The sequence below is a fragment of the Rhipicephalus microplus genome, chromosome 7 (assembly GCF_043290135.1).
Source record: "Rhipicephalus microplus isolate Deutch F79 chromosome 7, USDA_Rmic, whole genome shotgun sequence".
NCBI lineage: Eukaryota > Metazoa > Arthropoda > Arachnida > Ixodida > Ixodidae > Rhipicephalus > Rhipicephalus microplus.
Genome location: NC_134706.1, coordinates 36,597,071 through 36,610,145, shown reverse-complemented (window position 1 = coordinate 36,610,145; position 13,075 = coordinate 36,597,071). Strand labels below are relative to the sequence as shown.

The window sequence follows — 13,075 nt, the reverse complement described above, 5'->3', positions numbered from 1 at the left end:
GGCAGCGAAAAAGAAGCGTGCCGAGCAAACTCTTATGCAATGAGCGCAAGTCCCCGGGTAAACCTGCACGACGTATATCGAGGAGGTGCTCAAATTGTGCAGGGCACTGGACCCCTGGATGATAGAAGAGGACAAGGTTGGTCATCTTCTAAAAGGGATCGCGGAGGACGTTTACCAGTTCCTCATCACAAAAGAAAGTTTGGAGCGTGTAAGTGACGTTATCAAGCATTGCCGTACGTTTGAAGCGCTGAAAGCGCGGCGAACTACACCTTAAGTTCGGCCACCTGCCCAACCTTACTAATGTCGCCAGCGTCGACGTGCATCCAACCCCATCAGATCTCACGTCTATGATTCACCAAGTAGTGCGCGAAGAGCTCGACCTACGTGAGGCAGCTTCTCGCCCGGCACCTAATGTTTGAGAACCCTTTCCTGCTTGCGACTTAAGCGCTACGACTATCAACGCCGCCTCCCTTAATGCCTACAACTATAAGCCTCGTCCTCGAGGGCCAAGCAAAACTATGCGTCCGTACTACCTATTGTATGATGAACACACACGCAGACCACCTACCGTTTATCAGGCATGGAACGTCCGGGCCATTCATCTTTCTGCTGACATCAGCGCACCTCGCGAACGTCCTATATGCTTTCACTGTGGCATCTGCGATCATGTCGCCCGATTCTGCCCCGATCGCCGTCGCACGGCAGCACCGTCCCATGGGTGACCACGCACTTTCTACGGGAGCAGCGATCAGCATGTTGAGGATACACCCTGGCCCTCGGACTCCGACAGCAGGCCAAACCATCGGGCGAATCACCGTACTGACTCACCGGCGTCTGTGCGGAGCTTGACGCCACCACCTTCAAGGTATCGATGATCCCCATTTCCTCGATGACGTCCCACTTCACCGCCGCCGAGAAACTAGGCGGCACGACCGATGGAGTTGAGGGCGCCAGTCATCTTAAGCTACACGCCGATACGCCTCCACCAGTGACCATACGTCATAACAAGATTTGTGTTTCTGTGAACAATGTTACAACGGCAGCTTTACTGAACACGGGAGCAAGTGTCTTTGTTATCAGCATGGATTTTAAAACCCCAATAGACAATAAGGTGATGTTCAAATGAGATATTGCAAGCACATTTCATGCTGTGAGTGGAGAATCGCTACGACCTTTTGGTGTGTGTACCGCGAACTCTCTCTCTCATAACGTCTATCAAGCCGAATTCGCAGTGCTTGCTAAATCAATGCATAATGTGATTCTGAGTCTAGATTTCCTGCAACAGTGCGGTGCCACTCTTGATTGCGGTACCGCCAAGCTTTTTGTCTCTCCTTTTGTTGCCGACCAACCTGCTACTTGTTCGCACACCCTCGCTGTCTGTGAAAATTACGTAGCATCACCTCGTCCGTTATCCAGTGTTCAGCTTACTGTTCCTAGTGCCGACAATGATGCATTCACACTGTTGTTGAGCTGATGCCATCAATCATCGCAAAGAAGGGTGTGCTTGTGCCTCTCTGTATTGTCTCTGTGGCCTATGTCACAAATACATTGTGGGTGTCAAATTTGTCAAACCAGTCTGTTGTGCTTCCAAGCGATATGCGACTTGCCTGGTTTGAAGCGGATACGAGCCTTAATATCGATGCCTTGAGCAATCACACTTCGAACGAATCCCGTGCGCATGAGACTAGCCCTGGTGTCCCCGAAGACTCTTCGCCGTTTTTGAACACGATTAGCAAGAGACTACCCTCTGATAAGCATCAAGCCCTGGTCAGCGTCCTTAGCAGGCATGCTTCATTGTTTAATTTCACCCAGGATGCTACCAAAGTTCGTGTTCCCAATACACCAGCTCGCCACAGGATTGACACGGGGTCCGCGCATTCCATAAGGCAGAAACCACACCGTGTGTCTGCATCGGAGCGCAAAGCGATCGCTAAACAGATGGAAGACATGTTGGCTAGGGGTGTCATCTAAGACTCTTCTATCCCCTGGGTTGCACTGGTCATCCTTGTGAAGAAAAAAAATGAGTCCTGGAGGTTTCGCGTCGACTACCGGCGTCTGAATTCGTTGAGAAAAAAGGATGTGTATCTGCTTCCCCGCATAGACAATGTTATCGACTGTCTTCATTCGGCATCTTACTTCTCATCTGTGGACCTGCGATCGGGCTATTGGCAGGTACCTATGCATTCCGTCGACAAAGAGAAAACTGATTTTGTCACGCCAGATGGCTTGTTTGAATTCAATGTCATGCCGTTTGGTTTGTGCAAAGTCCCTGCGACATTTGAAAGGTTTATGGACACGGTACTGCGTGGTCTCAAATGGGAGATTTGTTTATGTTACCTCGACGACATCGTCATTTTTGGACGCACTTTTGCTGAACACAACGATCGACTTGACGTTGTTTTAACATGCCTTGAACAAGCTGCCCTTATCCTGAACTCCAAGAAATGTCACTTCGGTCAGCGAGAAGCACTTGTACTTGGTCATCTTGTAGACAAACATGGTGTGCGCCCAGACCCTCAGAAGATTGCTGCAGTTACCTGTTTTAAACAACCGCAGTCACAACGCGAACTAAGGAGTTTTCTAGATCTCTGTTCATAATTCCGTCCATTTGTGCCCAAGTTTGCTGATACTGCCTACCCATTGACTTCACTGCTTTGCAAAAATAAGGATTTCATCTGGACAGCGGAGTGTGATGCCTCGTTTCGTGAACTTAAATTCTTTCTCACGTCTGGACCCATACTGCACCATTTCGACCCGTCTGCCGCGATAGAAGTGCACACCGACGCGAGTGGCATCAGTCTCGGTGCCGCGCTCATCCAGCGCTTCGATGACGCCGAGCATGTTATCGCCTACGCCAGTCGTTCGTTGAGCAAGGCCGAGAATAATTACATTGTTACTGAACAAGAGTGCCCCGCTGTGGTTTTTGCTGTGCATAAGTTCCGTCCATATCTTTACGGGCGGCACTTCACGATCGTGACTGACCACCATTCACTATGTTGGTTGGTTGGTCTCCATGACCCTTCTGGTCGCCTCGCACGATGGGTGCTACGTTTGCAGGAATTTAACTTTACAATATGCTACAAGAGTGGCCGCCATCATGCAGACGCTGACTGTCTCTCGAAACTTTCCCTACTCTATGTGACGCCGACAATTTTGACGATTTTCTAGCTGCCATCAACGATACTGCCTTTCCTGACCTCGCTACCTTCCGGGAAGAACAGCGCAACGACCGCAGCTTGGATGATTTTTTTGACTCAACCGATCGGTAGCCATGGTTTTATCGTTCGAGATGGCTTGCTTTACAAAAAAATTACGCGGCTAATGGTGCCCGCCTTCTTTTAGTGGTCCCCAAGAATTTGAGAATGCACGCACTCTATGCTATGCACGACGACGCATCAGCGGGGCACTTGGGGTTTGCCAAAACATACCACCGCCTGCTGGCTCGATTCTGCAGGCCTACCATGCGATGCAATACAGAAAAGTATGTGGGCAGTTGTGATAAATGCCAGCAATTCAAGCGACCAAATACTATCCCGGTTGGTCTTTTCCACCCCTTGATGTCACCCTCGTCTGCTTTCGAAATGGTTGGGGTGGATGTTCTCGGTCCATTTCCGCGTTCATTGAACAACAACCGCTAGAATATAGTCTGCGTTGACCATATGACACGTTATGTGGAAACCAAAGCGCTACCAACAGCCATGGCCATCGATGTATCAAGGTTCCTCCTCTCTTCTGTGATACTGCGCCTTGGACCGCCTCAGATTATTCTGAGTGATCGCGGTCGACAATTCGTAGCCAATGTTGTAGAAGAACTCTTGCGTCTCTGTGCTTGCCAGTTTCGTCACTCGACCTCATATCACCCACAGACAAATGGCCTCGTCGAGCGCACTAACAGAACGTTTACCAACATGCTTTCAATGTACGTTGACTCCAGGCTCAAGAACTGGGATGACATCTTGCCATTTATCACCTATGCCTATAACAGGGCAAAGCATGAAACCTCTGGCTATAGTCCATTCGATCTTTTTTATGTGAGACCACCCCGCCACTTTCTTGACACAATTCTGTCTTTTCATGCACATGAGGACTCTTCCATTGCCCAGACTCTCTGCCGTGCGGAGGAAGCACGTCGCCTGGCTCAGCTCCGTACATTGGCAACCCAAGACCGCTCCAAGTTTGTCTACGACTCGTGACACAAGAACATGTCGTACGAAAAAGGAAAAAAAGTATGCCTATGAACACCCTTTCGCAAGCGTGGCCTGTACCAGAAGTACCTGGCTCGTTACACCGGTCCTTTAGTCATCATCGATCGCCTAAGTGATGTGACGTATTCAATCACTCGTCTCGTATCTTGCAGCTACCGTTCTAGACAGACACAGCTTGTTCACATTGCCCGCCTAAAGCGCTTTCATTCTCGTGGCTGATGCTCGCCCAGGGGGCTTCGTCTGGGAAAGGGGGAGTGTGACGCTGAAGCAGCAACATGTGAAGGGAGGAAGAGGAGAACCAAGTGGTCTGTTTGGAAGCAGCGCGGCTACCCTTTGCCATTCGTTCTTCAATAAACACACCTCATTGCAACAATATCTATGGTCTTTCAGGTTTCATAATTATTGAATTCGGTGGAGAAAAATCAGGTGCAATTCTACAAAACGATAATTAGGGAGACATTGTGATTTTTTGTTGAAAGATTTCAAAATGCTATTTTATTTTATTGATGAAATATGCAGATGTTTCAAGTACTTATGCAAGTTAATTAGTAATTACAGTAAAAGGTAATTCACTCCCCAAGTTAGCACGCTCTTTGAATGGTTGGTCAAGAACTGGGTAGTTTTCACAGTGATACACACATTGTCGACAAAAATTTGAAACTCTGTATAGGTCACTAGGGTTCACTTCACCTAACAATATCTAAATTCATTGTCCAGAAGTTGGTTAGTTATATCGCTCGTGCATACAAAGTTTCACAGAGGTTAAGGGGGCAGACTGGTCTTAGACATTTTTTTTGTTCATTTCTTCAGTAATCTTGATCAAACTGCACAGAATTATGCATTTTTTTCTGCTGATTTAAAATATTTAATTAGTTTTCCTATAACTCATCTTGTTCCTTAGATAACTTAAGTTCACCCTCCATTGTTTAAGGCCACCATAGAAAAAAAATGTTTAATTAAAAGTGATTTTTAAGGTATGCCAACATAGACTATTGATATAGATTGAAAGTATGCAAGAGTTTTTTTTTTGTTTTTAGGCTTTTCTTGGTACCAGGAAAATGTGTTTCTTTTAAGGGGAGTTTCGTTTACTGAGAGATAAACAAGGTACAATATTCAAGTAAGAAACCAAACATATTAGTAGTAGTTGTTCCATTTAAGCAGCAGTTTCATGTAAAATAGTTTTGTTTAATGGGAGTGTACTGTATCTATTTTCAAAAGAAGTTGGAATTTTATTACATTTTTGATGAGTAATTAACCGAAAAGCTTGTGCTCTAAATTCTGCTCTCATACTTGCATTCTACACACATACAGGTTTCCATTGTATAAAGAATTATTGTTGTACCTGCCCTAGCTGCAGAGATACTGAGGCCTCAAAATTGAAGTTGTAAATTTACTTTCTGAGAAAAATAAAAAAAAACACTGAAAACACACAGCTTCTTCAAAAAGCGACAATGATAATGATCATGTTTTGTGATCCTCATAAAGGTGCTCATAAATTGTAGCAGAGCTTCCAACACAGGTGCCGACAAAGTATGAAAAAGCCTCAAGTCGGTTTCCAATTTTTTTGCAGGTTCTGCATGCTAACAGCACCAAGAATCTAGACAGTTAGAATGACATTACAAACAAAATAAGTACCACTTCCATGAGTGTGAAAATTTGCAGATAGAAAAATAATTACAGAAACCAAATATGTCAATTTTAAAAAATGAATTTTTTAGTCACTTTTATGGTCCCAAAAAGCAGTCTGCCGCCTTGATTCTCCCTAAATGCTTTTAAGATGTAAGGATTGGGTAAAGCCAGATGGCATTTTGCACGAAAAATGGAGAATAAGAAAGAGAGCACAGACAGGTGCAGTCTGCGCTGTGCCCGTCAGTGCTTTCTTTCTTCTTGTCCGTACCGTTTCTTTGTGCAAAATGCCATCCACAATGGTATACCAACTCGCCCAATGCTCTATTCTTCTAAGGTAAAACGAGGTTTATTTCTGATAACAAACAAGTGTATTTATAAAGAGCAGCAAGCTCAAAAACCTGGCCTGCAGTCCAGCCCTTACACTAGTGCCCCAGCCCACACCCGTTTTCGTCCCATAGTTTTTTTTTTATTAGGCATGTTCATGAGCCTTCAATGCACAGTGAGCAGCTGTCCCCACTGAAGAAGAACTCGGCGGGCAAAGTTGACGGATGGGTTTCTTTTCGAATGTTTGTGGCTCGAGAAGTAATTTTGCAGTGGTCCAAGGTTGCCAAAGGCGCCCCGCCGCGGTGGTCTAGCGGCTAAGGTACTTGGCTGCTGACCTGCATGTCGCGGGTTTGAATCCCGGCTGCGGTGGCTGCATTTCCAATGGAGGCGGAAATGTTGTAGGCCCGTGTGCTCAGATTTGGGTGCACGTTAAAGAACCCTAGGTGGTCGAAATTTCCGGAGCCCTCCACTACGGCGTCTCTCATAATCATACGGTGGTTTTGGGACGTTAAACCCCACATATAAAGGTTGCCAAAGGCATTTTTTTCTCCTTGCAAGAAGAGGCCCTACCTGGCACCTCGACGTCTTTATGTATGTATATTGGAGGAGGCTCAAACATACTTGATTTCCCTCCGTTACCAGTTCAGAAGAACTAGAAGAGAGATTATGGATTATCTTTCAATGCATGGTTGAAACACCTGCCACATCATCTGCTCCATCCTTCTTCACGGTCTCGACCCTGCCGTGACAGAACTCCCATGACAGCTGCCTTCCAACTGAGATGAGTTTGAGACCTCTGATATAGAGCTGCAGAAATCTACATAAGTTACAGAATTCTATGTAAAGTCACGGACTCTATTGCCTTCGAAAATTCATCAAGTGGGCAAAAATCGGACTACAAAGGCATTTTATTCGTCTATTTTTGCATGGCTAAATTTCTACAAAAGTTCCAAGAACTTCGTTGGAGTGCTTGGCCTGAGCAGCGACGTTCTTCTTGTGGGCCACGACGCAGTTCTTGAGCACTGCACCAGCACCGATTTCTTGCGTCCCGCAGACAATGCAACCCTGTATGCTCACACCGTCACCGACTGTGACGCCGTCCAGAAGCACAGAGTCCGACACTTTGGCTTGCGCTCCGATCCGACAGTTCTGACCTAGCACGCAGTGACGGACAGACGACTTCTCGCCAAACTCTACTTTGTCGGCGACGATGTTGTCAAAACGACCAGGGGAGATGTGCGGAAAGATTTCCTTGCTCAACTGATAAGCCTGCAGTACAAGAAAAAAAAAGAAAGCGGTGTTGGAGGGTCATTAAAAAAAAGGTGATTTTTTTCCTGTTACTAAATTACTCCTTGACTATACTGAAATAACCACACTTGCCACAAGAAGATGCTTGGTAAGCAAAAATATGTGCAAAAAATAAAGATAATAAAAATGGCATGACAGTCAGCAGGAGCAGGATCTTGTCTTCAGGAGAGGGGGGCAGGGGGTGCACGGCTCTTGAACTAGATGTCGTATAAGATATAAATGACTAGATATCGCTGCTTCTGTTCATTTAAAGAGACACTAAAGGCAAGTGTTAAGTCGACATTTATTGTTGAAATAGCAATCCAGAAACCTCATAGTGTTATTTTTGTGCCAAGGAAGTGCTTAATTTGAAATAAAATCAGGTTTTAGTGGTTTGCATCGGATTACCCATCTCAAGCGAAACGTCTCACGTCACAGTTGCTGTACACAACATTGCCCAGCTTTACTGCTCCGCCATGGACGCTAACACCAGCAGGACTAAAGCAGCGGAAGCTACAGCAAGAACAATGGCAATACCACAATTTCCTGCCATTCGCTCAGAGATGGCAGAGGCCATTGGTTCAACTATGCCCCACTAGATGGCTCAACCTGTCCAGTTTAACCAGGCAAAAATTGAACTTTGGAACCACTCGTGCCACTCCCCATAGTAACGTCCAGCGGTTCTTTTTTCGATGAATCAAACAGAAATGAACAAGCAGCATTTTATTACGTCTCTTGATGCAGGGAAAGTTGTTTATTTAGTGTAGCAATTACTAGTGATTAATTGTAGGCTGTGACTCTGAAGTCATCCGGATCACTTTGCAAATGTCCTACTGCGGCGTATGTGTTCTCGTGCGTTTACCCTAATTTCTCGGTAAGTAGGGCACTGCTATTCATAATAATGTCGTTTTAGATGTCATACATTGAGCTTTCATTCTTATGTAAATTGTTATCTGGCTTTAGTGTCCCTTCCTTCAATTGGAATATGCATACATGACATTCATTTAATGACGTGTACCATTTGAAAAATATTAACAATGGCAAATGCTGTGAAACAGTCGGCCAGTAATCGCTGACATTGACTAGCACTAGCTACTGTCCTGTAAAGTTGGTCAATTGCTCATGCAACAATGTAATAAAAATGCATGTAAATGAATTTTATTATTGTTTTATTACATTGTCTACTGCTTCACATTGAATGTTTTCCACGCTATCAAAGTTCCCCATGGGAACTCTGCTGTCAATTTTGTATCGAAGCTGAGGCTTAGATATCAAATCAAAATAGCCAAGCTGAAATAGTGCAGATGGAAAATCACATGCTGCCAGCTTTAACTATGGTAAGCAGTTTATCTTCACAGCACTTCTGCAAGTCCAGCCTTATCGGTACTTGCTCACAGCTCAACATACAGTGGATATCAATATACAAGGAGAACACCTAAGGAAATGGCAAATTTCCTAAGCACAAGCTACTGACAAATTCCGTTCAAGGAAAAGCGATATAGCGCCTTTTTGTGTTGCAGCATCGACACCTATAGACAAATGATCTCACCTGTCGATTTGCCTCCATATATCCAGCGACTGTATTTGTTCTCACTAAAAATGATCCTTCAGCGACATAGGCGTAGCAGCGTATTGGATTCTTCTGTGTGCCTGTGTCGCCCAGGTTAAGGTCATCCCCTATATCCAGACCAAAAAGATCGCTCCCACTCTGCGGAGCATACCTTTTCAAAGAGACAAAAAACAAATGAAAGTAATTCAGAGAATTACAGCAGGATTGCTGATACTCATGTATCATTCACATGCAAGCTTGTGCGTCAACAGTGCATAACTATTTCCTTGCTCAAAGCCTCCGGTTCATCAGGAAGATACAGATCAGAAAGCATTCATGGCTTCTTGACGGATGTTGTCATCAAAGTGTGACGGCATGAATAAATCACAGCCGTTTTTGTATGATGAAACCAGATGTTCCAAACCAGCAATAAAAAATTCATGTCAATAAGTATTCAAATACTTTCTATTGCTCTTATACTATCACTGAACACTACAAGGAAAAACGCAATATAGAAGGACAACACTAGTGAATGATCTGCTTCAGTGATCAGAATGACATCATCTGATGTCACTTCCTGCATTTAACTGTTACTTAAGGAAACAAACGTGCCTGCCCTGAAAATCTGTGTTTGCTCTGTTGCAATCACCTAAGCCATTCTGCACCCAATTTGAATATCTGTATCACTGACGATGGGTAGGATGCAAATGAACCACCTTTTTTTTTATGATGCCACGGCACATGCGCTCTTCCCCTAAAAGAAAAGTATCGAAACGCCATACCATCTAAAAGGCCTTCATTTTGGCATAGTGGCTAGAAAAGTCACTATAAATATGGCAATACCAGTTGTCCCGGCTCCTGACGAAAACGGCAAAGAAAGCACGGGAAACGGCGCTTTAAGGTCTTTTGATAAAACAGGCTAAGTCAGGTCTTTATTTTCATTCGGCAGCTATGGTCTGCGTGGATTGCCCTAGGCTCTTCTCTCTATCTCCATTGTCTTTTCCTGTCAGGTCTTGTCAACACTTTTCCATTTCAGGGGCATTTACATCTATTCACCATAGCAACAGAAACAAAACATCCTCTTACTTTTGAAAGTTTTGAACCCTCTAGGAGGCGCTCCAGAAACATGAGCGAGAAGGAAAGGGGAGGGTGTCGCTACCATGGAAACTTGTTTTATCTAGGCACCTTAAGGCGATAGCGCCTACCTGAATATGTCGGTGTCCGCTTGCTCCCCGTCCACGACGTCTTCCGAAGTCCGCTTCGGGGGAGCGTTTTTGAACTGATACCTCGTCAAGAACGGTACCAGCTCGCCTTTGATCGTCGTGATACTGGCGTCCTTCAACAGGTACGGGAGGAGCCACCTGTTCAGGAGGTAGACGTGGGCGTCCACCAGGTCGGACCGCACGTCAACGACGGGGTGCTCCCTGAGCACCTTCCGCCGCAGCGTGACGGTCTCCTCGAAGTCGGCCTCGGCGTTGAACAGGACGAGCCTTTGGGTGCCGGGTTCGATCCCCACCAGGTCTCGTTCGAGTTTCGGTTTCCCGCGCGTCCCGGGCACGGGAGACTCCCGCAAAGACTGCGAGGCCGGCGCCAGCAGTACGGTCATGGTCGCGTTGCGAACTCGGTGCAAGTTCGCGACCAGCGTGAAGTCGAAGTCGGTCACCAGGTCGCAACCGACGACTAACACGTCCTTCTTGATCTTGGTGACGATCTGGCGCAGGCTCTGCAGCGTGCCCAGGTCGTCTTCCGCGGCGGCAGCGGCGACGAACTCGTAGTCGAGTCGAAGTCCAACCCGGTCGGCCAGCGAGTCATCGACGCGACCGCGCGCCGACGACGGCAGGATGACGATGGCCTCGGTGAAACCGGCGTTCTTGAGGGCGCGCAATGGGTAGTAAATCATGGGTAAGTTTGCAACGGGAAGCTGGTACTTCAAGCAATCGGCGGTCAAGAGCTCAGTGAGCCGGGAGCCGCGGCCTGCGGCCATAACCACGGCCTGGAAGTCGATCATGTCGTCTTCTCGCTAAAGAACTGATTAAGTCCCGATAGTTCGGTACAGACTTAGGATACTGGATTGCGAAACGAAGAACGCATAACAAGAAAGACTCACTAGGCCGTACGCTGCTCTTGTAACCACATGCGCCCAGATGTCAACATATAGAGCGCGTTCGTGTACTCTAGACACGTGGACTTACGTTGTGCCCTCAGTGTAGCCACTGGTGCAATGCGTGCTCAAAAAATTCGAACGTAATGCGGGTATCATGACGTCATATGTATGTGGCTCGTGACATGGTTTGTGAAGCTTTACGTAATAAGAGAACGCACTTTGACGTGACGCGTTGCGTATGTTTGAAGTTGCGTAATCAATTGAATGCGTTTGTCAGTGAGGCTTATAATAATCGCCCCACCATTACTAGAACTAAACTCATAATTGTAACAAAAACAAAATAGTTTTACGAAGTGCTTATTGGATAAGTAAAAACTTAATTAGGCTTCAACCATCAGCCGAAATAGCTCAGTTGGGAGAGCGTTAGACTGAAGATCTAAAGGTCCCTGGTTCGATCCCGGGTTTCGGCAAAACATTTTTTGCGAAATCCGTCTTTTTTTCTTATTGTAGAGTCAAAAGTTACAAATAATGCTGTCAAATTCTCAATGCCAAACTAATTAAAAGACCACAAAAACAGCTCAATGAAGCGTATTCCACATAAGATAATACAAACTTAGTCCACACTTGCGTTGCTTCGTTGAGCAATTTATGCAATCTCTTACAAAAGCACAGCTTTATCCAGCGACTAACCTCCAGTGTGACAGGGGTATAAACTAGCTATGAGCTTCCTAATCAACTTCACTGCAGGACCACAGGACACAATTTAAACGTGCAGCGATGCATAAATGCACAGTGTTCTAAAGCACACCGCAGGTGTAGGCTGCACTGCAAAGTTGGAGGACGAAGTTGAGGACCCTGTGTCAGTACAGTTTTTCGTCCTCAACTTTGCAGCGCAGCCTTCCCCTGCAGTATGTTCCAACTAGCCCACACACAAGCTTTTCTAACTCATAAATGCCCTTCTGTTCTAAAGTGCATTTCCCTCGCACCACTTCGCACATTTCAGTTTGTTCAGAAGATTGCATACGTAATCTGTACATAAAGTAACAGCACACAGTATTTTGCTGAATGACATGATATATCGCAGCATGAAATTGGGCTCTACAATATTGTACACAGGAAAGATGTACTCTTAGGCCTTTACACTGTGCACCTAATTGCATGGCATCTTCAAGTGCGATGAATCCAAAACTGTCAAACTGACACATATTGAGGAATTGAATGCAATTACTACTTGCAGGCAATGTTGTTGAATATTGTTGTTGAAAACTTAATCTGCATGTGCATAAAAACACAACTCTGAGCTAACCCAGTCTAATTGCAGGATAAAAGTACCCATGATTAAAATGACGCTCTGTGCTAAAGGTAAGTGAAGTTTTTGGTTATTGCTCTAAATGTGCTGCTCTGAAAAGGAACCAGTCGTACTTTGGGCATAAAAAGCTCTTCTTTGCATATGGGTCCACCAGGCCAGTGAGATGGTAGACACAAACAAACACTAAAATGCATACCATGCATGCACCACAAAAATATTGGATATTCATATATACATGCATTCTCCAAGATCGCTATATTTGAAGGGATCTTAAAACATGGTTAACTAATAGCATACGAATTTTGGTGATTAATGATAAACAGCTATAGTCACAGTTGCTTAACAGATGCCTACCAAACAACCTAGAAAATATAGTATCATTGCAATATCATGACAAAAAAAAAAATGGCCACTGGTGGCCAGTCTTAGGTGCCGACCGGCCCGCTATCTGAGAAACTGTCCGGGGCTGGTCTAAAACTGGACAGGTGCCAACGATACTCGTGCTAAATGAAAAAGTGTAATTGCAACTAAACGGCATGATGGTGCAGTCAGGCATCATGGTGTCTACATTTCATGCGATAGACCTTCATGCATCTTGCACTATAAGCCTTACATTATATGTTTATGCAAGGTTGGCCAAATAGTTCAAGCTGTCCTCCATCAAAAGG

The 13,075-nt window shown here is 45.4% G+C and overlaps 1 protein-coding gene and 1 non-coding gene across 2 annotated transcripts; one reads left to right on the top strand and one right to left on the bottom strand.

Annotated features, from left to right (window-relative positions):
* Positions 1–7,048: 7,048 nt before the first annotated feature.
* Positions 7,049–11,268, bottom strand: eIF2Bgamma (eukaryotic translation initiation factor 2B subunit gamma). The gene is made up of 3 exons (XM_037430893.2): positions 10,200–11,268; positions 8,995–9,166; positions 7,049–7,427 (listed from the first exon to the last, which is right to left on the bottom strand). The coding sequence occupies exons 1-3, from the start codon at positions 11,000–11,002 to the stop codon at positions 7,089–7,091; spliced, it is 1,314 nt and encodes a 437-aa protein (XP_037286790.1). The 5' UTR covers positions 11,003–11,268; the 3' UTR covers positions 7,049–7,088.
* A 227-nt stretch (positions 11,269–11,495) lies between these two features.
* Positions 11,496–11,568, top strand: TRNAF-GAA (transfer RNA phenylalanine (anticodon GAA)). Its single transcript has one exon. It is a non-coding gene; the product is annotated as a tRNA-Phe (tRNA).
* Positions 11,569–13,075: the final 1,507 nt, after the last annotated feature.